This window comes from Sorex fumeus, unplaced genomic scaffold, assembly GCF_029834395.1.
Source record: "Sorex fumeus unplaced genomic scaffold, SorFum_2.1 ptg000047l, whole genome shotgun sequence".
Classification (NCBI taxonomy): Eukaryota; Metazoa; Chordata; class Mammalia; order Eulipotyphla; family Soricidae; genus Sorex; species Sorex fumeus.
The window spans coordinates 3,462,212-3,487,859 of NW_026606104.1; the positions used below are offsets into that span (position 1 = coordinate 3,462,212).

Consider the following 25,648-nt stretch of genomic DNA (forward strand, 5'->3'; position numbering starts at 1 on the left):
CAGCCTTATCCCTCCACTTTCCACCAGGCCCCACCAGCCCACCCTGCCCTGGGAGTGAGGCAGTGTGGGGGAGCCGGGCAGGAGAGCGGAGAGGTCCCCAGTCTCTAGGCCCTGTCCCCCGGATGCCCGAAATCTCAGCTGCCCCTGACCGGGTTCTCCATCTTCACACTCTTGGCTGCTTCTCCGATCAGCTCCCAGAAACTCCCGAACTCCAGCTTGGTGTCGTTACAGCTGCCCAAGCTGGCGAGTTTCTCCTCCAGGCCACAGTTGCTCTGAGGAAGGAAGGCCTTAGCTCAGCCAGCAACCCTAGCCCCCTGCCTCCCAGCCATCCCGCCCCCGGTGGGAGGTGGGGACGGGGCACCCAGAGCTGGCCATGCGGGCATGCCCCCCCACCCCGTGCACTTTGGGGGAAGTCAGGGTGCTGGGGCGGGGTCCTCCAGTACCGGCATGAGGTGGGGCAGCTGCTGAGTGACCAGGTCCCGGAGCTCAGTGGAGGTCAGCGTCTGCTTCCCACCCTCCACCGAGTACTGGTGGAAGTTCTTGATGAGGGTCTCGATGGCCCTCTCCACGTCGCTAAATTCCTGGGCGTCCTGAGGCGGGAACCAACACCCATGTCAGGGAGGCGCCACCCCAACCGCCCCAATCCCCGCCCCAACCCTGCGTCTGTCCATCCGTCCTTCAGCTGCAGTTGGAAGGCACAAGGGCCCGCCCACTCCAAGCCTGCTCCTGGCACCCCTCACCCGCCTGGCCTCTGCCCAGAGCGGCAGGTTGAGCAAACCCCCCCCACCCCACCCCCAGTCCCCAGGCCGGGCAGGTTCCAGCACGAGGCCCAGCACCTCTTCCCACGAGGGCACGACTGGTGTGGGCAGGGGATGGGGGTGGGGTACAGTCCCTCCGAAGGACAGAGAGAAGGGGAGCACCCAGCGGGGGGAGATGAGGAAATCCGGGCAGGGGCAGGTGCCCACCTCTGCGTTGGCTGAGCGACACTGTCCCATGGCGAGTGGTCGTGGTGGGTGACGAGCGCTGACTGTCCCTTCTCTACTGACAGCTCATGATCTGTGTGGAGCAGGCCGGAGCTGAGTACAGGGCACTTCTTCACCCAGGGCCCCTCAGCTCACCCAGGCAATGCCCAGGCTCACCTCCCCTCCAGTGATCGCCTCTGTCACACACACACACACACACACACACACACACACACACACACTGACATACGCACGCGCCCACATTCACTCACAAACACACACACACATTCACTCACACACACACACACACTCACACACCCCAGGACCCAGTCCTGGCACACAAGGTGGACAGGCTCCGTGGGTCCTCTGCACAGGGCCAGGGTGGCCGGTGTGGGTGACAAGCCCACACTCTCCTTACCTGCTGGCAGCCGCAGAGTGGCCAGGATGGGAGGAGCCGGCGTACCTGAGCTGAGCTCTTATACCTGGGGGAAGGGCGGGGAGAGGGGCTGGGCCTCACCCCCAAACCATCCGGCTATTGCAGCCCTGGGCCAGAGCCAGCAGGGAAGCCCCACCCTCCACTGGCCGGAGCCCCATGCCCCAAGCCCGCCCCGGGGGACTGGTGCTGGGGACCTAAGCTGGGGTGCCACTAGAGTGTGGGGGTGGGCAGGGGCTCGGAATCAGTGGGCCAAGCCCAGAGGTGGGAGGGCCTGGAGGAATTTTAGGGCCCGGAAGTAGAAGGCCCAGAATTAGTCACCACAAAGGGGTGGGGAGAGTCTGCTCACAGCAGGATTCCTGGTTCTGAGGGAGTGAGGGAAGCCCAGGTGCCACAGAACTAAGATCACACACGCTCACACACACTCCTACCATGGCACTGTGAATCACTCATTCACACACATACATACCCTCGCGCAAAGAGTCACACACATACATGCTCTCTCATACACAAGAACATTCACACATATTTACACACATATTCACACGCATACGTACTCTCACACGCATTCACACATTTACACACACACACACATATTTACACACACACTCTCACGCACATTCTCCCCTGCCCGTGGTGAGAACAGAGCCAAGCGGGGCCTCAGCTCAGGATGAAACTAGTCAGAGGCAACCCCAACCCAGCCCAGTCCTGCCCCATGGAGGGAGGGTTCCAGGGTGGTCCTGGGAATCAGGGGTCCAGGACAGAGCCCTCACCAGGAGGGGCGGGCGAGGGTCAGTGCAAGTCAGGGAAGGAGGGGGCTGGGGACTGAAGCTCAGGGCACCCATCCCTTGGGGGGCTTTTATCAGCAACCACAGGTGGGGCCCCAACAGAGCCAGCTGGAGAGCCACTCACAAGGGTTCCAGCAAGCTTCCGGTCTGGGAGGCTCACTATCAGAGAGCCTCAGTGGGAAAGCACCTGAGAGAAGTCCCTCCTGGGGTCCCTCTGAGTCCCTATCAGGGAGCACTGCCCAGTGGGTGCTGGAGCACAACGGGGACCCAACCCAGCCGGTCTGGAGCAGCCTGGAGCTGCCCCGCCCCAGCGCCCTCTGCTGGCCGCCTTGTGGCCACGTGTCCTCAACGCTACCACCTACTTCTGCTTCTTGCTGCACCCTCCTCACCCCAGAAGTGGGCGCGATTCCTGCTTCACCCCTGCTTGAGAGGAGACTCATGGGAGAGGGGCCCAGGACTCATTTGAGAGCACCAAAGTTCACGGACGTTCTCGAACTTCAACCCAGACCCCTCTGTTCTCCTATGATTTCACCTCTCCTCTTCGCAGCTTTAATACAGACAGGAATTGGGGGAAGGGGAGGGGTGCACACCTGGCAACCAGCAGTGCTCAGGGATTACTCCTGGCTTTGAGCTCAAGAACCACTCCTGGCAGGGTTCAGGGAACCATATGGGGTGCTAGAGAACGATCGATCCCAGTTCAGCCGCATGCAAGGCAAGCCTACCGTACTCCAGCCCCTAATGCAGCATTTAGCAACATCATTTACCAGGTCCAGGAGAAAGAGAAAGGATACTTACTTGCCTTGCACAGGGCTGACTGGTTTGATCCCAGCACCACATAGGATCCATCCAAGTTCTGCCAGGAGTGACCCCTGAGCTCAAAGTCAGGAATAAGCTCTGAGCATCTCAGGTTGTGTCCCATATATATGTGTAGGCATGCCAAGGACTTGGAGCTAAAAATCTGCATGCTCCTGGTTCAATCCCAGCACCTCATGGTCCTCCAAACACAGCACCCATCTCTTCCAGATATGATCCTCCTCATTCCCAGAAAATATCCCCAACCAAGGCTGGAACAGTAGTTCAGTGGGGAGGGCACTTGCTCTGCACATGGTTTGATCCTTGGCATCCCATATGATGGTCCCCCGAGCCCCATCATGAGTGATTCCTAAGCGTCAGGTGTGGCCCCAAAACAAACAAAAAATAAGAAACACCTGTATTTCAGAGAGGACACTTTATTGAGGGGAAGTGGGGTTCCACCTGTCCCCACCCATCCCTGCCCTGCCAACCCGCATCCCTGCCTGTGGCTTTACTTCTTCCGGATCTCCAGGGCCTTCTCCTTCCGGATCTCCTTGGCCAACTCCCCAATCAGCCTCCAGTACTCATGGAATTTGAGCTCCGAGTCCTGGTTCACATCCAAGCTCCTCATCTTCTCCTCCAAAGAGCCCACATCCTGAGGAAATACAAAAAAGTAGGGCAACTGAGCTAGAAGGAGGTTAGAGAAGACTCGCCAGCCCCCCACCCACAGAGATCGCCGAGACCACACAATCCCACAGACCGTCTGATCAAAGAATGCTATAAACTGGACCTCCATCTCCAGAGGAGTTGACAGATAAGCAGTCACAACCCAAAATGTGACTTGGTGGGGTGGGGGAGTTGGGTCACATCCAGTGATGCTCAGGGCTTACGCCTGGCTCTGTGCTCAGGGTCATTCCCAGTGGTGCTCAGGGAGCATGTATGGTCATGATGAGCAAACTGGGGCTGGCCACATGCAAATCTCTGAACTATCCCAAAATTTGATTTGGTTTTAATTTTCTGGTCACACCCAGCAGTACTCAGAGCTCACTCCTGGTTCTGCACTCAGGGATCACTCCTGGTGGGGCTCTGGGGACCATATGGGATGCCAGGAATCGAACCCAAATGAGTCGCATGCAAGGCAAACACCCTACCCATTGTACTCTCTCCAACCCCAGAATTTAATTTTTGAATCACTTTAGTGATGGATGTCAAACTAAGTACCCCAGACAGAACGCCATACACAACATTTAACACAGAGTCTCACATATGCAAGGCATGAGCACTGCCTCTGAGCTCCATCCTGGGCCCTGAGCGAATATTTGGAAGAGGGAAGGGAAGACTTGCCAAATCTATAGGTGGTCCAAAGATTCATTAATAGAAGAGCTAAACATGACTTTTTTTTAAATTATGCTTAATTTATAAAATACTATAAACACTGCCAAATCAAGATGCCCAAGTGTGACATTATATTGGGACAGGGAAAACATACAATTAGTACAAAGAAAGAATAAAAGATATTAAGCAATAGGAAAGAAGGGGCAACTACACCTCTTATTACATTAGCAATTATGTAATTGTACACTTAGGGAAAAAAAACCAAGAGTGATAATGGCTGACACTTCAACAAGTGTAGGCACTTAATAGTGCTGACTGTTCAAGCATTATGCTAAAAGCAGAGCATGCTTCCCTTCATTTAATCTTTGGGATCCGCCAGAATTAAAAGCTCCAGGAGCACAGGGACTTTGTCTATCTGGGTTCCCCACTGAACTTAAAACCTCAAACATGGGGCAGGAGTGATAGCACGTAGGGCGTTTGCCTTGCACGCGGCCAACCCGGGTTCTATCCCCAGCATCCCATATGGTCCTCCAAGCACCGCCAGGAGTAATTCCTGAGTGCAGAGCCAGGAATAGCCCTTGAGCATCTCCAGGTGTAACCCAAAATGCAAAAAGAAAAAAAAAACACCTCAAACAAAAGCAGGACACCCCATGGTCAGGGCCAGTGAACCCCAACAGCATAAACACATGCAAAGTGTCTCCCGGTCCCTATGGAAGGGGTTTGTCTGAATCCATTTCAGAGCTAAGAAATGACAGTTCAGAAGGCAGTAAGCACAGCGCACAGGGCACTGGCCTTGCAGGCAGCCAACCCAGGTTCGATTCCTAGCAACCTCATATGATCCCCTGAGCACCACCAAGAGCGACTCCTCAGCTTAGAGCTGGAAATAACCCTGAGCACTGCCAAGAGGGGCCAGAACACAAACATAAATGAAACCAGGTTGTTGGGTTCAAAGTCTCAGATCTTGGAGAAAAGATAATACAGCGGGGAGGGGCACTTGCCTTGCATATAAGCGGCCCAGGTTTGATCCCTGGAACCTAATTTGGTCCTCCAAACACCCCCCCCCCAGGAGTGATCTCTGAGCACAAGTCAGGGAGCAATAGTAAACCCTGAGTACCACCAGGTATAGCCCAACACTAACCCCTACACACACACACACACACACACACACACACACACACAATGCTATGTGAAAGGAGGGAGTGTCGTAGCTTGATAGCATCTGTGCAGTCCAAAGGGGTGATGTTTCTGTCAATATCTCTTGTCCTTAGGAGAGTCATTGAAAACTGTATTACAGAGTTTGGGAGATGGCTCAAAGGACCCAGTGTGCACCCTTTGCATGCATGTAGCCCAGGTTTGAACCCAAGCACTGCATGGTCCCCGAGGCCATACCAGAAGTGAGCCCTAAGCACACCAGAAGCGGCCTCAAAGCACTACTAGGTATGACTTAATTTCCCTACCACCACCACAAACACACACACATACACACACACACACACACACATACATACATATACACACATAAACACAAAAAACTTTTATAATCTGGATACTGCATATGTGAGCAGCTCTTTGTAGACATAAAAAATGGAAATTTTTAAAGACCTGTAAGATGTTGTTGAAACCCCTGCTGCGTCCCATGATGAACACACAGACCAAGAGATAAAGAATCCAAACGACTCTAGCAACGCCCACGGTTCGTTGGCCTTAAGATGGAAAATGATATGAAGCTGAGTGATGTTGCTGGCTCAGGTTGGGTGAAATGCCTCAAGGAGAGAGTCTCAGTTCTTTGGAAAAGCAGACAGGAGCTATGTCACCTCGTATGCCAAAAGCTGAAACCATGCCACCTCCAGCAAAACCTAAAGACAAGATTATTTCTATTCCAGTATCAAAGACCCAGTGCTCACAGGGAAAGACAGAACAGAACCTGTGAAAAAACTTTTCACAGTCAAGACCTACAGGGACTGGAAGGACAGATGGTACAGAAGGGAAGGCACTTACTTGCCTTGCATGCAGCTGCCATAGCCAAGACCCCAGTTCAAATCCCAACACCACATGGAACAATGAGCACTGCCAGGGGTAACCCTGAGCACAGTGTCAGGAATAGCCTCTGATCAGAAACAGGGGTGCCCCCCACCCCCAAAAAATAACCCTGAATACACCTCACTTTGGGTATTGGGATGAGATTTACCTTCCTGAATAAATTAAGCTATGGAAACAGGCCAGAGAGATTGTGCAGGTCAGGCTCTTATCTTGCATGTATCTGACTCAGGTTCAATCCCTTTAACCCATATGGTCCCTGGAGCCCACCTGGTCCCTGAGGGCAGAATCAGGAGTAACTTCTGAGCATCACTAGGTGTAGTACGAAAACAGAACACATAAAAATTTATCTGTTGGGGACAGTGAGACAGAATGGCAGGAAAGGCATTTGCTCTACATGTAGCCAACCCTGTTTTGATCCCTCAGCACCCCATATGGTCCCCTGAGCACTGCCAGGAGTGATCCCTGAGTACAGACCCAGGAATAAATCTTGAGAACAGCAGGTATGACCCAAAAGATAAAAAAATAAACAAATAAAATATGTATGTAGAGCCTCGTGGTGTGAGCACATGTTCTTCGCTACAGTTTGTATTATAAATGATCTGTATTGTCCAAGTCCAGTTCTATGGCACAACAGTCATTCATCACTATCCTGCTCGATTTCTTACTGATAAAAAAAAGGCATAGCATGCAGGACATTTGCCTTGCAAGCAGCCAACCCAAGTGTGATCCCAAGCATCCCATATGGTCCCCTGAGGACTGCCAGGAGTGTTCCCTGAGCACAGAGCCAAGAGTAAGCCCTGAGCATTTCTGCATGTGACCCCCCAAAAAAAAAGAGAAAAAGAGAGTCCTATTATTTGTGGAACCAGCAGGTAGGGCGTTTGCCTTGCATGCAGCCAACATGGCTGATCCGAGTTCGATTCCTTTGCCCCTCTCGGAGAGCCGGGCAAGCTACTGAGAGTATCTTGCCCATACAGCAGAGCCTGGCAAGCTACCCGTGATGTATTCAATATGCCAAACACAGTAACAAGTCTCACGATGGAGATGTTACTGGGCCCGCTCGAGAAAATCAATGAACAACGGGAGGACCGTGACGTGACTCTTACTCTTACTCTGTTAGCAACATGTCTCTTGCTAACAGACACGTTTGCAACAATGGCACTGTAATGAAGGTCAAGTCTTGATGGATGTATTCCGAGAAAATTATTCAAGCTGACTGCAAAGGGTAGAGCTCAAGAGCCAGTTAAGAATTTACTGTTTGAGGGGCTAGAGCGATAGCACAGCAGGTAGGGCATTTGCCTTGCACACGACCGACCTGGGTTCGATTCCCAGAATCCCATATGGTCCCCCGAGCACTGCCAGGAGTAATTCCTGAGTGCATGAGCCAGGAGTAATCCCTGTGCATCGCTGGGTGTGACCCAAAAAGCACAAAAGAAAAAAGAAGAATTTACTGTTTGAGGGGCTGGAGCAATAGTACAGCAGGTAGGGTGTTTGCCTTGTACAAGGTCGACCCAGGTTTGATCCCAGGCATTCCAGACGATCCCCTGAGCAATACCAGGAGTAACTCCCAAGTTCAGAGCCAGGAGTAACCCCAAGTATCACCAGGTGTGACCCAAAAAGACAAAAAAAAAGGAATTTATTGTTTGAGCAGAAATCTCAGTGAAGCAGGGACTGACCTAACTAGCAGAGGGAACTTGGAGGCAGCCAAAACAGGCCTTGTGTCGGGCCAGAGAGAGAATACAGTTGGTAAGGCGCTTGCCTCACACACAGCTGACCCAAGTTTGATTCCCTACACCATGTATGGTTCCTTGATAGAAAACACAGAAGGAAGGTACACAGTTGAAGGGAGTTTAGGCTAGAATAATAGCACAGCGGGCAGGGCACTTGCCTTGCATACTTCTGACTGGAGTTAGATTCCTGGCATCCCATTTGGTCCCCTGAGTTCTGCCAGAAGTAGTCCCTAAGTGCAGAGCCAGGAGTAACCCCTGAGCATTTCCAGGTGTGGCCCAAAAACAAACAAACCAAAAAAAAAAAAAAACAAACTAAAGATGGGAGGTGATACAGAAACATCCAATAGAGAGAGGAAATCTGATGTCAGAGAGGGGAGTAACAGAGAAGCTTCTAAGTAGATAAGGACAGAGCCCAGAACACAAGGGGAAGGGAACAGCTGGGACCAGCCGCCTACAGGAAGGAAGGTTGGACACTGCTGACCAGAGGGCACATTGGGAAAGGCGGATGCTTAATATTTCCTGATTTTTGTTGTTGTTGTTGTTTTAAAGGCGGGCATACCTGACTGTGCTTGGGGCTTACTCCTGGCTCTGCTCAGAGATAACTCCTAGCAAGGCCCAGGGCACCATGTGGGGAGTCAGGGATCAAATGAGGGTTGGCCATGGTGCAAGGCAAGCGCTTTGCCCACTGTACTATCTCTACAGTCCCAGTCTGTCCTTTCTTTTCTTATTCCCTCAGTTGAGAATATTTGGTTTTGTTTCTGGGTCACACCCCACGGGGCTCAGGGCCTACTTCTGCTGCTGCACTCAGGGATTACTCCTGGCAGTGCCTAGGGGATCAAATGGGATGCCGGAGACCACACCCGGGCCAGTGGCATGCAAGGCCCTGCACCCTCCCCGCTTGCCCTATCAGTTGGGAATATTTCTCAGTCAGAAGGCAGGACTGGAGTTTACAGAGAAGCACAGAGTTATGAAATCATCATCTGAAAGAGCCAAGTAAAAAATCCACAGGGAAAATGCCTGATTACAACTGCTGAGTCTCCGTGGGTCTCCAGTTACAGATTTAAAGTGAGACAAGTCAGAATGGACTTGGTCCTTTTACACTGGCCAGATTTGGGTCCCCCAAAACAGGCAGAGTATAGTTTGCAGAGAAGACATGTAGAATTTTTTTTTTTTTTTTTTTTTTTTTGCTTTTTGGGTCACACCCGGCGATGCTCAGTGGTTACTCCTGGCTCATGCACTCAGGAATTGCTCCTGGTGGTGCTCAGGGGACCTTATGGGGTGCTGGGAATCGAATCTGTGTTGGCCATGTTGGCTGCGTGCAAGGCAAACGCCCTACCCGCTGTGCTATCGCTCCAGCCCCAAGACATGTAGGATTTAACCTCAGTTGGAATCTTGCCAAACACTAAGGACACAAAAGACAGAACCGAGGGAGCAGGACGAGAGAGAGAGAGAGAGAGAGAGAGAGAGAGAGAGAGAGAGAGAGAACAAGAGAAGAGTGGGTAGGGCATTTGCCTTGCACACAGTTGACCCAGGTTCAATCCCCACATCCCAGATGGTCCCATGAGTACCACCAGGAGTAATTCCTAAGTGCAGAGACAGGAGTAACCCCTTAAGCATCACCAGGTGTTCGGGCGGGGGTGATGGGGGTAGAATCAAGGGAGCTAAATAGTGATTTGGTGACGACAATGATGAGCCTCGAACCCCAAGGATGGAAAAAAGGACAAAGAGGAAATACAAGAGGAGGACTGGAAGATGGGAGAGTGGCTGGGTGGAGCTGGTGGAGGACACGTAGAGTGAGGGAGCAGGAGAAACGAAGATCTGAATGAAAGGCAGACTTTAAAGGTACTGCGGTTTCTGGTGACGCCAAGGTCCGGCTTAAGCAGGATGCAGAGAGGCAGGAGGGCAGACCCTTTGAAATAGAAAGGCCAGAGGGGATGAATTTTCAGTGTGGACTCTGAGGATCACAATGGAAGCAGCTAGGGAGTGATGGTACCGCTGGGAGGGCATTTGCCTTGCACGCAGCCAATCCCGGGTTTGATCCCAGTATCCCTTATGGTCTCCCGAGCACTGCGAGGAGTAACTCCTGAGTGCAGAGCCAGAAGTAACCCCTGAACATTGCTGGGTGTAACCCCAAAAGCCAAAAAATAAAGAACAATGAACAGAGTCGGGCAGGCGGGGACTGAAGAGCTCCCAGGAAAGCAGTAAGAAGGGTCAGATGGTGTGTGCACTTTAGGGGAGCAGGGATCGGGGAGGAAGAGAAAGAACTACAGGATGGAGACGCCAAACAGGCGTGCTTTGCACTGGCAGTTCCTGGAAACCGGATTTGGAAGAAAAGTCGCTACAGGGAAAGGTTGAAGGTTCCTTGAGAAAAGAACGGAAAAACTCGAGAGTCTGAAGATGTGGGGGGGAAATCCAAGGCATTTTGGGATGTGGGGGATTTTGCAGAGAACAGACTAAATTCAGCTTGTGGGACAATTAGAGGGGAGGGTGCTTGCCTTGCATGACCTACATTTGTTTTTGGTTTTGGTTTCTGAGCCACACCCAGCTGTGCTCAAGGCTGTACCATCTCTCTGGCCTGAGATTCGGGTTTGATTCTCTGCACTACATAGCATCATGCCCGGGGGCCCACCAGGAGTGAGTTGAGCACTCCAAGAGCCAAGGGTAATCCCTGAGCACAGCCTGGTGTAGCCCAAAATTTGGAAGAAGAAAAAAAATAGACTAAGCTGGGACTCAAGCAATAGTACAGCAGGTGGGGTGTTTGCCTTGCATGTGGCCAACCTAGGCTCAACACCCAGCATCCCATATTGTCCCTTGCGCATGCACAGGAGTGAGTACTGAGTGCAGAGCAGAAGTAACCACTGAGCATTGCTGGGTGTAGCCCACACACACACACACACACACACACACACACACACACACACACACACAAAGTTACCCCTGGCAATACTCCGGGGATCAAATGTGGTGCCAGGGTTCCTCAGCAGCATGAGGGCCTTAACCCTTGAACTATCTCTCTGGTCCAGTTCACATTTTTTTATCTTTATTTATTTATTTTGGGGGCCACACCAAACAACAACAACCAAAAGAATGCTACCCCAGGGACTGGAGCAATAGCACAGCGGGTAGGGTGTTTGCCTTGCACGTGGCCCACCTGAGTTCTATTCCCAGCATCCCATATAGTCCCCTGAGCACCGCCAGGAGTAATTCCTGAGTGCAAACCCAGGAATAACCCCTGTGCATTGCTAGGTGTTACTCAAAAAGAAAAAAAAATGTATAAAAAAATGCTACCCCAGAATGCAGAATGAATGAAATTGAACTTGTGACCCCAGCCCGGGGGCTTCTTAGAGGGGTGGGAAGCAATCACTGGTCACAGCCCCCCGGACACTGCAGCCCTAACGAACCATGATTTCACTAGTTGTACACGACAAACTCCTTCACATGGCTGGGCCTCAGTTTCCACGGATATGAAGTGAGGAGCCTGGACAGCTTTTTTTTTGTTGTTCTTATTTTTGTTTTTTGCTCTGTGAACGATTTTTCTAGTTCTGACGATTTATGAATGTCCTGGAAGTCACTCTGGGTTCAGATCCAAACTGAAAAATTGCGGCCAGAGACGTACAGCACAAATACAAGAACCCAATAGCGCATGTGACAGAAGCACAAAGCCCACATGTTGTGTGTCTCCCAGGTTACAACACCCAACACAGACACAAGAACACCCAACACCCACAGGATACCCCAAGAACACCCAACACAGTTAGCAAGAATACTCAATGCATTCAGCAAGAGCTCTCAAATACACAAACCAAGAAAATCCAACACACACCCCAAGAACACCCAACATATACCAAGAACACCCAACACCCCCAACAACATCCCAAAACTCCCACCTGCACTGGCCCACACCCTTCCAGGGAGCCCGGGGCACAGACCCAGCCCACCTTGAGCAGGTGTGGCAACTGCTGAGTGACAAGCTCCTTAAACTCGTTGATGCTGAGGCTGCCCTTGCGGCCCTCCCGCCCAGCAAAGGTGAAGAAGGTGGTGACCACTGTTTCGATGGCGGCCTCCAGCTCTGTCAGTGGCTCCGCTGCCATTGGGACCTGCTGGAGGGGCTTCCTCGCAGGGTGCTCCTACGGAGGACAGGAGAGGGAGACAGCAGAGTTGGGACAGCCCGCAGCCCCTGCCCTGGCCTGGTAGCCCCGGGCCTGGAGGATGGTGACAGGGGTGGAGAATAGGGCAACAGGACGCAAAAGCCTATGTGGGTGGGACTGCTGAGCCCCAGGAACCCCTTGCTCTGTAGTGCTCAAAACCCAGGGTCCTTCCTACGTGCACAGGTCTTTGGGGTCCCCCTGTTTGCCAGGAGGCTCGGTGGGGGCCTCTTGTGAGGTGTCCAGACCCTCCCTGCTTCCGAGGGTCTGAAGGCTGCTAGTCGCTGATCTCCAGCTCTTGTTCGTCCCGGGGGAGGGAGTATGGGGGGAGGGGGAGGATGGTCCCCCACAACGCTCCTGACTTACATCCCCCCGGGGAAAGCAGGGCTGAGCGCTGACACTCCCTCCGGACCCCACACTTCCTCCCGCGTCCCAAACTCCAGTCCAGAGTCCAGGATGGGGGCCAGCCCATCGCCTCTGGGACGGGGGGGGGTCATCGGCCCCTCCCGCCCCCCAGGCCTGCAGCTGGACCTCCACGGACACCCCGATTCCTGGGCAGGGCGGGGCCGCGGGGGCTCCCGGGCCGCACCCCAGCCCAGGAACCCGCCGTCGCAGGGCCCGGGGACACGACTCACCGGGACGAGGCGACGGGTCGCGGCGGCGGGCGCCGCGGGGCCGCAGTTTATAAGGCCGGGCCGGCCCGGGAAGCCCCTCCCCGGCGCGGTGTCGCGTTTCCGCGGCGGCTCCGAGGGGCCCGCCCCGCCAGCCGCGCCCCGACCCCGCAGCCCCGCCACCGCGCCCCGACCCCGCAGCCCCGCCACCGCGCCCCGACCCGGCCCGGATCCCCACATCCCACCCCCGGCCCCGCCCAGCCCGACCCCCGGCCCGCGCGCGCCCCCTCTCGGCGGGGAGCGGGGATAACCGCTCTGCTCGCCTGCGCCCCCAGCCCCGCACCCTTAATGCCACCCGGGGAATTTCTGCTGAGCGACTCTGAACTCTGGGTTTGATGCCCTCAGCACCCCGCTGGGGCACCCAGTCCGGAGCGGCCCCGGAGCACTGCCCGGTGTGACCCCCCCGCCTCTCAAACCAACCCAAACTAAAGAAAACGAATCTACTGGACCAAGAACTACTTGGGAAACCCAGGGCTGAGAACCCTCACATGGAGCAGGGGGAGTACAGAATACCCCCAACTCCCAAGATAGCTCAAAGACTGGTGCGCAGGTCCGGCATGCGGGGCTCACTGAGTGCAACCCTGGCATCTCAGGGTCCCCCAGCACAACCCCCCAAGAAACACCAGCAACAAAAGCAGACTGACCCACATACACAAAGGGGGGTGCGCGCCGAGTTTCTTAAAGGAGATCCCTTACTGCTGTCATCAGAACCACCACCCCGGACCCTTCAGGACCAAATCAGTTCGTGGGGACAGGACAGCAGGTAGGGCACTTCCTTCCACATAGTCAACTCGGGTTTGATCCCCTGAGTCCTGCCAGGAGTGACCCCCTGAGTGCAGAGACAGGAGTAAACCCTGAGCATCACAGGTATAGCCCCTTAAACAAACAAATAAAACATCCTTGGTTGGGGCTAGAGCGCTAGTACAGCTGGTAGGGTGCTTGCCTTGCATGCAGCTAACCTGGGTTCAATCCCCAGCACCTCCAGGAATATGGTCCCCTGAGCACCTCCTGGAGTATCCCTGAGCACAGAGCCAGGAGAAAGCCCCAAGCACTGCAAGGTGTGGCCCCAAAACCAAAATAAAATAGATGTTTCTCCCGGAAGTGTGCATACTTAGCCCTGGAGTGACCTGCCCCCCTCCACCTGTTTACCCCCCTCCGCTCTGCCCCCCCCCCCATACACACAGCCCTCCAAACAGAGCAGATCTGGCCCTGCAGAGGAGGTGAATTCTCAGGACTCTCTCCTTTGCTCCAGGAGCTGACTCAAAGTGGGGGTGGCTCTCCCTGCACAGAGGACACAGCGCTGCTTGTTCCAGCCCAGGGGACAGAGGGCGCCTCTGTCCCCTGCTGGCTCTCTGCCCAGCTGGGTGTCTGCATGTGAATGGGGTGGAGTCAGGGGAGGTGGGGTTGTGCAGAAAGGACACTAAAGACAGGGCTCCCCGCACAGCTGCCAGCCACATTTGCAGCCAGTCCGTCTGTCTGTCCAGTACCTGCTCGCGCCTCTGTTGGTGAGTGTCCCGCCTGCCCTGGCCAGCCCTGGAAAAGGGAAGTCCAGAGAGTGGACAGTGGTACCGTCCTTGGCACCACTGAGTGTCCAGGAGGGGTCTGGGGGTTGGCTTTTAGGATTTGGGGGAGAACAGGAACAGAAGGGGGTGCGGCAGGTGCGGGAAGATCAGAAGGAAGCAGTGAGGAATCCAGCCCCAAGATTCCAGAAGACCAGGCATCCCCCCAGAGACCCACAGGGGCCTCCCTGCATTGCCCTGGACATGAAGCCTGGCCAGTGGGAAATGAAACAGAACAGCTGCCTCTGCCCCCATCCCCTAGCCTGTCTCCCCATCCTCCTGCTGGCCCCTGGGGGGTGCAGAACCCAGGCCAGGGCAGAGGATATGAAGAATGGGCAGTTGAGTGTCCGGCCCGCTCCCACCCCCCAACTCCCTTCCGTGTGGCTGTCATCTCTACCTCCTCCTTTGCCCAGCCCCCTCCTGCCCTGGTTCAGTTCCTGACTGCAGTCCACAGCCCCCGGCCCAGATCCAGCCCCAGTACCCTGTTGGTGGGGCTCCTGGTAACTTGCCAATGGCTGAGCTCACCTCCCCCGGGGCCCCTTATCCCTCCTCCATCAACCCAGCTCGAGTTCCAGTTCCCCTGTCTCTGTGACAGCCACGTCCCCTGTCCCAGTTCAGGTGACACTGACAAGGGCCCCATTGAGGAGTGGGATGATATCCGATCAGGGCCAATTGTCTGGTCCCTCAGACTGGGGAAAGATGGGGACACCTGAGCTGAGATACCTGACCGCCCCCCCCCCAACTTCTCACCTTCCTCTCCCAGTACCTGAAGGCAGAGGCGCCCATGCACTCGGTCCTTGTCTCCCCCATCACCCACTCTGAACCCCCCCGCCCCACCTTCCCTGAGCTGTGCCAGGAACACAGTGTTGGGGACTGTCCCCTCCCTGGGTGCCGGACATTCCTCCCTCCGTCCCTGCCACCCCCGATGCTGAGAAGGGCTGATTCTGCAGAGCTGGGAGAGCAGACAAACAAGAGTGAGGGAGGCCCCAGAGAAGTCCAGGGCAGAACAAAGCTGAGGGGCCCAAAGCTCCCCCAACCAGCTGCGCTGCCACCCCAAGAAAGACCACCTGCTGGGCTGCTGGGGCAGAGACCGTCCCCTTGCTAAAGGTGGGCACAGGATCAGGGCAACCAAGAAGAACCCGGCTCACACCAACAGCAGGCAAAGGCTGGGGTAAAAATAGAGCCTGAAAGAGCCTGGCCGGTCCTGTGACCTGCAGCCTGCCCCACCCTCCTCATTGTCCCCCACCAGTCTGTGGCAGCAGCTCCACCTCCAGGCCTGGGCCCTGCCATCCTCTGGCAGGGGCCTGGATGGAGACACATCCCAGACAGGGTCTGGACTCAGGTCTATTTGGGTGCCCGTCCCAGGTAAAGGCTCGGGAAAGGACAGACGGCCCTCAGGTTCCAAGCCGCAGCCTGGTGGGTGGCAGGGCTAGTGCTCAGGCTGGCGACCAGCTCACTGTCTGGTGGTGGTGTACAGGTGACGCACAATGAGCTCTGATCTGGAGACAGCCATGGAGACCCTCATCAGCGTGTTCCACACACACTCCGGCAAGGAGGGGGACAAGTACAAGCTGAGCAAGAAGGAGCTGAAGGAATTGCTGCAGACCGAGTTCTCAGGCTTCCTGGAAGTGAGCATGGCCTGCGGGGGGTGGGGGGGGGGGGGTGCGGAGGGGTGCGGGAGGGCCCAACTCCCAGCCTCCTGGCTATTTCCTGGCTCCCTTCTCCTTTGCCCTGATGGCCTGCCCTGCCAAGAGCAAGGCCCAAACACGAAGGAAAAATCCGCGACTGGCAGGTAAAAAGAGCACAGCAGGCCCTAACAGAGGTGACCAGAGAACAGAGGGGTGCCTGCTTCTCCAAGGAGACAGTTAAGTCACATCTCCCCTCCCATCAGGGTCCAAGGAGACTCTTGTAAAAAAATTCACTTAATCACACTGAAGACATCTTTAGGCGGGAAGCAAGGAGATTTAATTAATGTTAAGACAGACCGAAACTAGGCAATTGCCTGAAACTGAGGCCCAGAGCAGGGGTACAGAGAAATTTTTACAAGAGTTTTTATGGGGACTGGAGCGATAGCACAGTGGGTAAGGGGTTTGCCTTGCACGCGGCCAACCCAAGTTCAATTCCCAGCATCCCATGTGGTCCCCTGAGCACTGCCAGGAGTAATTCCTGAGTGCAGAGCCAGGAGTGACCCCTGAGCATCGCCAGGTGTCACCCAAAAAAGCAAAAAAAAAAAAAGTTTTTATAAGAGTTTTTCCCACTTCCTCCTCCACCTTGGTAACAGGTGGGTTTGGGTCCTTCCGCATTGTTCTGTTCTGCTTCATGATTTATCTTTCTGGTGGGTACATTGTTTCAGGTCCCATAGAGACAATTATCAATTTACTGTTTGTTTCATTGGTCCCATTTCCTTCACCACCTTGGTAACAGGTGCGTTTGGGTCCTTCTGTACTGTTCTGTGAATTGTTCGCTTCTGTTTCATGATTTATGACCTATTCGTCCCAGAACAGGCCACTGAGAGTTTCCTGGTGGTTAGCTTCCTGCTCATGTTTCTACCTTTCCCATCACTATAATCATGATTTAAGACAACAAATGAAGGCATTTTTTTGTTGTGTTTTTTTTTTTTTTGCTTTTTGGGTAACACCCAGTAACACTCAGGGGTTACTCCTGGCTCTGCACTCAGGAATTACTCCTGGTGGTGCTTGGGGGACCATGTGGGATGCCGGGATCAAGCCCGGGTCAGCCGTGTGCAAGGCAAACGCCCTAACCACTGTACTATTGCTCCGGCCCAAGAAAACATTTCTTAATTCAAAGCATAAGGGAAAGCAGAGCAAATCTGCAATTTAGCCCTTAGCTATCAAAGACAACTTAAGGTTGATACATCCTGGAACAGAAGCATGGCAGCAAGAACATGATGCATGCATGCAAGGTTTGGGGGAGTTCTTGTGCTGTTTTGTAGGCCACATCCAGCAGTGCTGGGTGGGGCAGGGGTGGGCACAGCGCATCCTGAGCCTCAGGATCAAACCTGAACCTCCTGTATACAAAGCAGCCCGGGGAGCCATTTCTCCGGTTGCCCATACACCAGGTTTTGTTTTTCTGTGGAAACACCCAGCACTGCTCGGGGTACTCCTGGCTCAGTGCTCACTCACTAAAGTGTTTGGAGGACTATGGGTACTGGGACTAGAATCCAGGGCTTCCCGTGTGCCAGAGAAGTGCTGTACTTCTGAGAGTCATATCCCCAAAGGAGAGGCCAGCACAGAGTGTAAAAGCTTTGAGGTTTCCTTGGACTTAGGTTGAAACTCTGACCCTATAACATTCGACCATCTATGACTTTGTATGCATATCTAACCACTAAATTTCTATTTCTTCTCCAAAATAAAAATGACTAAACCTGGGGTTGGAGTGATAGGATAATGGGTAGAGCACTGGCCTTGCACGCAGCCGACCCAGGCTCAATCCCTGGCATCCCATATGGTCCCCTGAGCCCACCAGGAGTAATTCCTGAGTACAGAGTCAGGAGTAACCTCTGAGTGCCGCCAAGTGTGGTCCTCCTCCCTCCCAAAACAGAATACTGAAACCAACTTCATACTATGTGCCTTTAGAAATAAATCAGAAAGGATTCTGAAACTCCTAGTGTAGATCAAAGGGCACTGTGTGATCCGCTGAGCACCAACCCAACAGAAGCCCTGATCTAGCAATGCTGGGTGTGGCCTCAAAAAACAAAACAACAAAATTTCCTGGGGCTGGAGAGAGCTCAACAGGCTGGAGTGCACGTGCTTTGCCTGCAGGAGATTCAGACTCCATTCCAGCACCAGGTAGGGTTTCCAGAGCACCACAAGGACTAAGTCCTGAGCACAGAGCCAGGCGGAGCCCCTGACAACCACCAACTGTGGCCCTGAAACAAAAACAAAACACAGGAATGTCTGGTATGGTGCTTGGTACGTCGTGGTAACTTCCATCACTACCTGTACTCCGCTTACTCTAAGCATCAGTGTTAGTGTTTTTTGTTTGTTTTTTGTTTTTGCTTTTTGGGTCACACCTGGCGATGCACAGGGGTTACTCCTGGCTCTACACTCAGGAGTTACTCCTGGCAGTGCTCAGGGGACCATATGGGATGCTGGAAATCAAACCAGGGTCGGCCGTGTGCAAGGCAAATGCCCTACCCGCTGTGCTATCCCTCCAGCCCCTCAATGTTAGTTTTGAGGTGTCAGTGGAGAGCCCCCAGATTTGAAACAATTCTCCCTCTTGTTCATAGTCGCCTCCTTCTCCCCAATCAAGCACAATCCTCCACCCCAGACTCAGTGCTCACCCTCTCTCCCCCCTCCATCTCCTGACTCCACAGGCTCAGAAGGACGCAGAAACTGTGGACAAGCTGATGAAGGATCTTGATGAGAACGGAGATGGGGAGGTGGACTTCCAAGAGTATGTCACCTTCGTGGCTGCCCTCACAGTGGCCTGCAATGAATTCTTCTGGGAGAACAGCTGAGCAAACAGCCCTGAGCACCATGCCCTGTTCCCTATCCCCACCCCTGTCCCCTTCCTGCCTCCCCTGCCCTGGTCCACCAGCCCACTGACACAGCAGGGCACCAGCCTGCTCTCAGCATTCATTAAAGCTCATTTCTGCCACTCCAGCCACCGTGTCCTTTGAGGTCTGGAAGGCCACTGGCCCCAGCTTAGCCTCCCCGCAGAAGGTGGATGGGATCCTCCTACTAGGAGATACTCGGGCCTGAAAGGTAGGGTCAAGCGCTGGTGACAGTCGAAGATCTCAGCTTTCAGTGAGAAAGCCAGAACTTTTCTCAGCCTCCAAAGAATATTTACTGAGAGGACCGAGCTATAGTACAGCAGATACAGGGTGCTTGCCTTACACACTGCCAATCCAGATTTGACCTGAGCACCTCCTATGGTCCCCTGAACACTGCCAGGTGTAGCCCAAAAGGGAGGGAGAGAGAGAGAGAGAGAGAGAGAGAGAGAGAGAGAGAGAGAGAGAAAGACAGAGACAGAGAAAGACAGAGACAGACAAACAGAGACAGAGATATATTTAGCAAAGGGGGAATGTAGCAGGAAGCAATGCCAATTACCACCCTAGAAAAGTAGTCCATCAAGATTCACACACACAGAGAGAGAAGGGCTTGCACTGCAAGGTGAAGGATTGAAGTTGTGCCCAGTCACTTGGCCCTTGAACATGTGAGCCCTTCACTGTGGCATAAAAAACAAACAAACGAAAACAACCAAACTCCACACATCAGGGCCCATAGAGACAGTATAGCAGGAAAGGAAACCAGCTCTGCACACCAGCGACCCAGGTGCAATTTCTGGCTCCGCATATGATCCCCAAGTCCAGCCAGAAGTAAGCCCTGAGCTCTGCAGGCTTTGACCCAAATGCCCCCTCACACCAAGGACGGGGAGGCCTAGGGAGTGGAGCCACCATGTAAAGGGACGCCCAAACAAGGAAGAGTCGGTCTCCAGACCAAGCTGGGGTGATGGCGTGTGCGTGGGAGGGTTGGGGTGTCCACGCAGGAGCCAGAGAAGTAGTACAGCAGGTAGTACACAGCTGACCATGGTTCGATTTGTGTCATTCTGTATGGTTCCCCGAGCACCGCCAGGAGTAAACTCTGAGCATTGCTTGGTGTAGCCCAAAAACAAAAACAAAACCACTTTTTTTTTCGGGGAGGGGAGAGGGTCAGGGTAGGTGAAAGCACGGAGGGCAAGCTGACGAAGCAACACGGCAGGCCTCGCTCAGCAAAGAGCACCGGTGCTAATCAGCAGGGCCCCAGGGAACCGGGCGGAATGCGGGCTTGGGCTGGCAGCACGAGGACTTCAAACTGGGGCCCCCACCCTTAGAGAGCGGCCCAGACTACCGAGCGCGGCTCCTCGAGCGAGAAGGGCCCGCACCACCAGGCAGCGGGTCACACCCACTGGGGGCGTGGCTCTATGGTCACACCCACCGGGGGCGTGGCTCATCGTAACGCCCCTCGCGGAGCCACGCCCCCTCCCGCACGCCTCCGCCCGGGCTCCGGCGCAGGCGTCGCGCGACTCTCTCCCCGCGAGAGCGGAGCTACCGGCTGACGTCATCACGCCGACGCCATTTTAGCCGGTCCCAGTCCGCACCGGGGCGTGGCGGCCATTTTGTTTTGGACGGCGAGCGGGAGTTGGCGGCCGCGGCTGTGGTGGCCCTGACGAGAGGCAGAGCAAGGCAGCCAGGCGGAGCGGCCGAGCAGGCAGGCATCAGCCCGCGACCACGAACTCACCCAGCAGTCTAGCGCTCAGGCCTCTGACCAACCGCCCACCGGGGACCCCGCCAGCGCCACTTGGGGTTCGGCCGGCCCCGGCCCGCCTGCCGCAGCCGTGGTGGCCGCCGTGGGAGGAGCACTGGCGTCCGTGTCCTTCGGTGCGTTGTGCGGGGGGTGAGGGGGGGAGGCGGGCCGGGCTCGGGGAGCGAACGGGGGCGGGACGGGGCTCGGCGGCGGGCCGCGGGCCGGGCGGGCGGGCGGGACGTTGGGACGGAACATGGCGGCGTCGGGCCGGGCGTCCGCGGGCTCTCGGCCGCCGGCTCTGAGGCGGCGCCCGGCGGGAAGCTCGGCGGCGGCGGCGGCCGCGCGGCTCTGACAGGCCTCCCCTCCCCCCTCCCCGGCCCCGTCGTTGGCAGGTTTTCGGGACTTGAAGATGGCTGCACAGTCAGCGCCGAAAGTCGTGCTAAAAAGCACCACCAAGATGTCGCTGAACGAGCGGTGAGGCAGCCACCAGCAACTCCAGCGCGTTCCCAAGAGAGCGGCCCCTAAGGCGGCCCCCAGGGGCCACTGCCCACACCCGTTGTTAAGTAGATACAGCAGGAGGCCACAGCCCTCGGCCCGGGGGTCACCAACCCAGCGGGCGGTCGTGTGCGAACCCCTTTTCCAGTAGCCCCCAATGTCACACTGTCTGAGATGCTTGCCTGGTGGGGGTGCATTGTTTAAAAAAAAAAAGACGCCTCTCACACCCTCCCTCTCTTCACATTTTTTACACGGGCCCGGGGGTGACGCAGCGCGGTAGCATGTGGCCCTGGCTGCAAGAGGCTTGCTGCCCAGTCCGAGGCCGGCCGGGCGGTGCCTGCCTGGCCTGTAAGAGGCGGGCAGCAAGCCGTGACCATGTCCGAAGGCCCTGGAATGGCGTTCTGGGGCCTTGTAAGAGGCACTTGCTTTGCTCCATTTCACCTTCTTCCCCGTCTGCTTTTGGTTTGTTTTCTTTTCGGAGTCTCTCCCCGTTTGAATGTTCTCTTCCCTCCCGGTAGATGGAGCGGAAAAGTGTCTCCCCCCCTCTCGCTCTTCAGCGATCAGACTTCAGAAGCGATCGCTTGGACTCGGAAAAAGGGATTCCGAGACTAGGAAAAAGTCGTGGTTCTTAATTCAAGGCACGGTCTGTCTCTGACGCTTGGTCACCGGGTGCCTGTGACCGTTGATTTCATCCGCGTTAGACCAAAAGAGATTTTACGTGATGTCCATTCTGCCTTTTCTGAGCCATATGCACTTAATATCTTCGCATATGCTTTAATCACCTCTGTTCCCGTATTGAGTGAATGGGTGATCGGAGAAAATGCCATAAGCCCCCATAATTTTTATGGGTGTATTGTTATGGGCTAGTTGTATATAGCCTTAAAGGCACCTGCAGTTCCCCCAAGGTTTTGCCTTTCTCTGTCTGTCTCTAAAGCTACATCTTCTGTCTCTTGTCATCATATCTGCTTGCTGCGTGTTTGTCATACTTTCCACTTTCCTAAAAGCCCTTACCTGAGCCCTCATTATCGCCTTTGATTGAATGTGCTACACTTAGCTGCATTTCTAAGTTTCTGATTCTTGCAAGTTTGTGGAAGCAGAGGAGTATTTAACCCACATCAGCCTTGATCTAAGTGTACCACTTTACTTAAAGTTCGTGGGATCTGGAGCTCCTGGTCTAGCAAGCCATGAAAATGCCAATAAATGTTTTGTAATAAAGCTTTTATTTAAACATCCATTTTGTTCGACCTTGAAGCTTTACTAATATGCTGAAGAACAAACAGCCGATGCCAGTGAATATTCGGGCTTCGATGCAGCAACAACAGCAGCTAGCCAGTGCCAGAAACAGAAGACTGGCCCAGCAGATGGAGAATAGACCCTCTGTCCAGGCAGCTTTAAAACTGAAGCAGGTGAGAGAATGGGTCTTAATGCTCCAGGCGCAGCTGGTGAGCACTCTCAGGCAGTCCAGAGGCTGCCAGGACATGATGGATGATTACAAGGTGACTCAGGGCAAAAGCTGAAACTTCTCTGGAGGAAAGAGTTCAGAGAATTCCATTTTAGCAGGTACCAATGTGTAATTTTGTTCCTTCTTTTGTAGACAATTTGCCATCAGTATGGTCTGCTTTAATGAGTATTGATCACTCTCAATTTGTTGATCTTCTGCCCTGAAAGTAGATTTCTTGACTTCGTCACACGAACAATAGATTTTTGTTTTAGGTGATGGACAGGAGTCTCGTTCCCCTGTATTGAGAGGAAGATTAGGGAAATGTATTCTCCTAGTGTTAGGAACAGCTAAAGGACTTTAGTCAGAGGTATGTGGTGCTAAGGTGGTAGTACAGGGCACCTCATCTCCACAGCACCTAGAGTGTTTACAGCAGGGTACAAGCGTGGAGTAATTAAGGATTAATGGGGTTTCTTTTGAATTTCCAGTAAGAGAATCCTATTCAGACCTGAAATAAAACCTGCTCTTTATTATTCATAGACATTATTTGCAAGTCCGGACAATGGCTGTGGAAGGATATGTCCAAGCTGTGGCTGGGCGTCTGGAGGGCAGTGCCATGCAACTGTAAGGACTGACTGGTAGCACTGCATGGCTATGCATAAATTTAGCAGTTAAATAGAGCACCCTCCCCCTACCCTGAACCACTAGGCTCAGTTACCAAAAATAAACACGGTCCTTCTGCTTCAGCTCCCTTAAACCCTTGGGAAGACTGGAGTTGTCCCTGACTCAGGAAAGCAATAAAAGTTCCCACCATTTTCCAAAAGTAAATACTAAAAGTTGCTAGTGAGTCTTAAGTTTTCACTATATGCTGGTGGGCCAGGGCTACAACTCAGGTAGATCACATAACTTGCGTATAAGATCGGGATTCAGTTGCTGGCACCACAAAAATTAAACTGCAGAAAGCACCCTCCAGAGCAGCGCTGTCCTATAAGAACTCTAGTCATGAAGAGCTCCCCTCCAGTCTCTTCAATAGACTATTATGACTAGTTGATTTAGCAACTTTTTTTTCACTAGTTGTCAGTGGTTAGCAACTCCTTTTCGCGTACAGCACAGTTCTAGAGTAAAACAAGTGAACAGTTGGCGTTTTTATGCTTCTTGTCAGTGCTGACATTCATGAAACTAAGGATTGAGAGAGGAAAAGAACTTCAGAGCACTATGCATTCTCCTCTCAAAGCTCAGATACTCTGAGGGACTGCACGTCTATTGGACTTGTGGCTTGAAGTCCTATATCTATTGTATGCTAACAGGGAAATGATTTTAATGGACTCTGGTTAGACCCCAGTTCATAATGCTAAGGTAAGCAGTTTCTGGTCTGATTCTAAAGTAACTCTAGCCCTTTATCAGCTTTAAGGGAAAAATCTTAAGCAGTTGCTTTTGGTGAAGCCTAAAGGTACACAGAATTTTTTTCTTGTTGTCTATAGGAAATAGGTTTGCTAGACTTGTGTTCAAGACCATATGATCTCCTTTTCCTTTGAAGAAATTTAATTCACTGAGATGTGGTCTTCCTAGTTTCTCTTAGAGGGAGATTCTTGAATATCCCCTCTCCTATCTACAATGTGGTCCTTTTTTTGTGATCATAGGTCACCTGTCTTTGTTCAATTGGCTCTTTGGAGAAACTTGGGAGTTACAATAATTTTGACTTAAAGGGCATACTGGCTTAATGAAGCTGTTTGCAAGTGTAGACATACCTGTGTTAAGAAATGTAAGGAAAGGTGGTTTGACTTTTTTGTGTTTATTTACATCTTAAGGTAAAAAATGGACCGACTGGAGATAGATACTCAAAGGAAAAATGGAGCACACTGGCCTCTTTGACTGAGAGATCAAATCTTGTTTTTAAGTCACAAGAACTCAAATGAACTTGTAATTTAAATTTTTCCCAGAGTGTGATGAACTTCTATGGTGTTTGAGTAAGCTTTTGAAGACAGTGGTAGTCCTGGGGCAGGTATGAATCAAGTCACAACCATGTCAACCTATTGTTGAAAAACCTATAAAGTGTTCTTACTGAAACTTAAACTCCAAGTAATGGTATTGAGCTTCTGTAGATAAATTAGTGAGGTCATTTGTGGCGATGCCAATTTTATGATACCATACTCAATCTGCTTAGAAATTGTGGATCAGAAATCTGCTTTATACATTACACTAAAGCAGAGGCTTGCTTCTGGTTTGGGATCCTTGCTCACCCATAGCAGGTATCTCCCTCCACACAAACCTCTCACTTGCTTCTTTTTCCCTGCACTTTGAGTTGCCAAATCCCATGGATTGCTTTTTTGATCTCAATCCCCCAACACCTTTTCTTCCAGAAGAGCTTAAAGCAGCGCCTGGGTAAGAGTAACATCCAGGCACGGTTAGGCCGACCCATAGGGTCCCTGGCCAGGGGAGCAATCGGAGGACGAGGCCTGCCCATAATCCAGAGAGGCTTGCCCAGAGGAGGACTGCGTGGGGGACGTGCCTCAAGAACCCTACTTAGGGGCGGGATGTCGCTCCGAGGTCAGTGCTGTTACTGCTAATCATTGGGCCCTTACCTTTCCCTTTCTCTTGGGCTGCTTTTGGATGCATTTTTTTAACATCTTAAAGGCTGAATTTGTATTAATATAACTTTTGAAATCACATATTTTTAATAGTGCTGCATGTCTTTTTTGATACCATTCCTTATAATGTGCAATGGTGAGAGACTGACCTGCATAACCACAGGTAATTCATGTCGTCTCCATTCCATTTTAGAACATGCTGCTGCTTGAATTAAAGTACATTCAAGTTTTAGAATTGAAGACATGTATGGGTCTTTTGACCTAGATCTGAACTTCCTGTTCTAGTGCTATGAAATGCTTGCATTACTGAAAAAATGAGAGGGCAAGTTGATTCTTAACACTTGGCTATATGTTACATTTTGGGCCCTATTAGCCTGTTTCTTGTATGATTTTTAATCTTTTCAAGAATGTGTTGAGAGCAAAACTC

The 25,648-nt window shown here is 53.0% G+C and overlaps 5 protein-coding genes across 11 annotated transcripts in view; 3 read left to right on the forward strand and 2 right to left on the reverse strand.

The window, feature by feature from the left end:
- FMO5 (flavin containing dimethylaniline monoxygenase 5) overlaps positions 1–25,648 on the forward strand; it is a 241,443-nt gene that overhangs the window by 187,154 nt on the left and 28,641 nt on the right. The window lies entirely within an intron of this gene.
- S100A14 (S100 calcium binding protein A14) lies at positions 113–1,069 on the reverse strand. Its single transcript, XM_056123844.1, has 3 exons — positions 966–1,069; positions 444–590; positions 113–272 (listed from the first exon to the last, which is right to left on the reverse strand). Exons 1-3 carry the CDS (start codon positions 993–995, stop codon positions 135–137), a joined length of 315 nt encoding a protein of 104 aa, XP_055979819.1. The 5' UTR covers positions 996–1,069; the 3' UTR covers positions 113–134.
- Positions 3,472–12,999, reverse strand: S100A13 (S100 calcium binding protein A13). The gene is made up of 3 exons (XM_056123851.1): positions 12,858–12,999; positions 12,016–12,204; positions 3,472–3,630 (listed from the first exon to the last, which is right to left on the reverse strand). Exons 2-3 carry the CDS (start codon positions 12,166–12,168, stop codon positions 3,487–3,489), a joined length of 297 nt encoding a protein of 98 aa, XP_055979826.1. The 5' UTR covers positions 12,169–12,204; positions 12,858–12,999; the 3' UTR covers positions 3,472–3,486.
- S100A1 (S100 calcium binding protein A1) lies at positions 14,290–19,077 on the forward strand. Its single transcript, XM_056123853.1, has 3 exons — positions 14,290–14,398; positions 15,930–16,080; positions 18,789–19,077. Exons 2-3 carry the CDS (start codon positions 15,940–15,942, stop codon positions 18,930–18,932), a joined length of 285 nt encoding a protein of 94 aa, XP_055979828.1. The 5' UTR covers positions 14,290–14,398; positions 15,930–15,939; the 3' UTR covers positions 18,933–19,077.
- Positions 20,550–25,648, forward strand: part of CHTOP (chromatin target of PRMT1) — a 51,535-nt gene continuing 46,436 nt past the window's right edge. For 2 of the 7 annotated variants that reach the window (XR_008793730.1, XM_056123836.1), the window contains exons 1-4: positions 20,554–20,834; positions 21,093–21,174; positions 22,448–22,601; positions 24,994–25,180. Coding sequence is in view for 6 of the 7 variants with exons in the window: in XM_056123836.1 (XP_055979811.1) it covers positions 21,110–21,174; positions 22,448–22,601; positions 24,994–25,180 (406 nt within the window). In the remaining variant the exon portion in view is untranslated. Of the gene's footprint in view, positions 20,835–21,092; positions 21,175–22,447; positions 22,602–23,173; positions 23,258–24,993; positions 25,181–25,648 lie in introns of all 7 variants that reach the window. The other 5 variants (XM_056123842.1, XM_056123838.1, XM_056123839.1 and 2 more) reach the window with 5 other exon arrangements.

What these genes read in the sequence shown, in the direction of transcription:
- S100A14 (XM_056123844.1), bottom strand. Translation starts at nt 995, where the DNA reads ATGGGACAGTGTCGCTCAGCCAACGCAGAG. An exon ending in GTCGCTCAGCCAACGCAGAG is followed by an intron (nt 591 to 965) that starts GTGGGCACCTGC and finishes TTCCCGCCTCAG; the next exon opens with GACGCCCAGGAATTTAGCGA. An exon ending in AGCTGCCCCACCTCATGCCG is followed by an intron (nt 273 to 443) that starts GTACTGGAGGAC and finishes TTCCTTCCTCAG; the next exon opens with AGCAACTGTGGCCTGGAGGA.
- S100A13 (XM_056123851.1), bottom strand. Translation starts at nt 12,168, where the DNA reads ATGGCAGCGGAGCCACTGACAGAGCTGGAGGCCGCCATCGAAACAGTG. An exon ending in AGTTGCCACACCTGCTCAAG is followed by an intron (nt 3,631 to 12,015) that starts GTGGGCTGGGTC and finishes GTATTTCCTCAG; the next exon opens with GATGTGGGCTCTTTGGAGGA.
- S100A1 (XM_056123853.1), top strand. Translation starts at nt 15,940, where the DNA reads ATGAGCTCTGATCTGGAGACAGCCATGGAGACCCTCATCAGCGTGTTC. An exon ending in AGTTCTCAGGCTTCCTGGAA is followed by an intron (nt 16,081 to 18,788) that starts GTGAGCATGGCC and finishes CTGACTCCACAG; the next exon opens with GCTCAGAAGGACGCAGAAAC.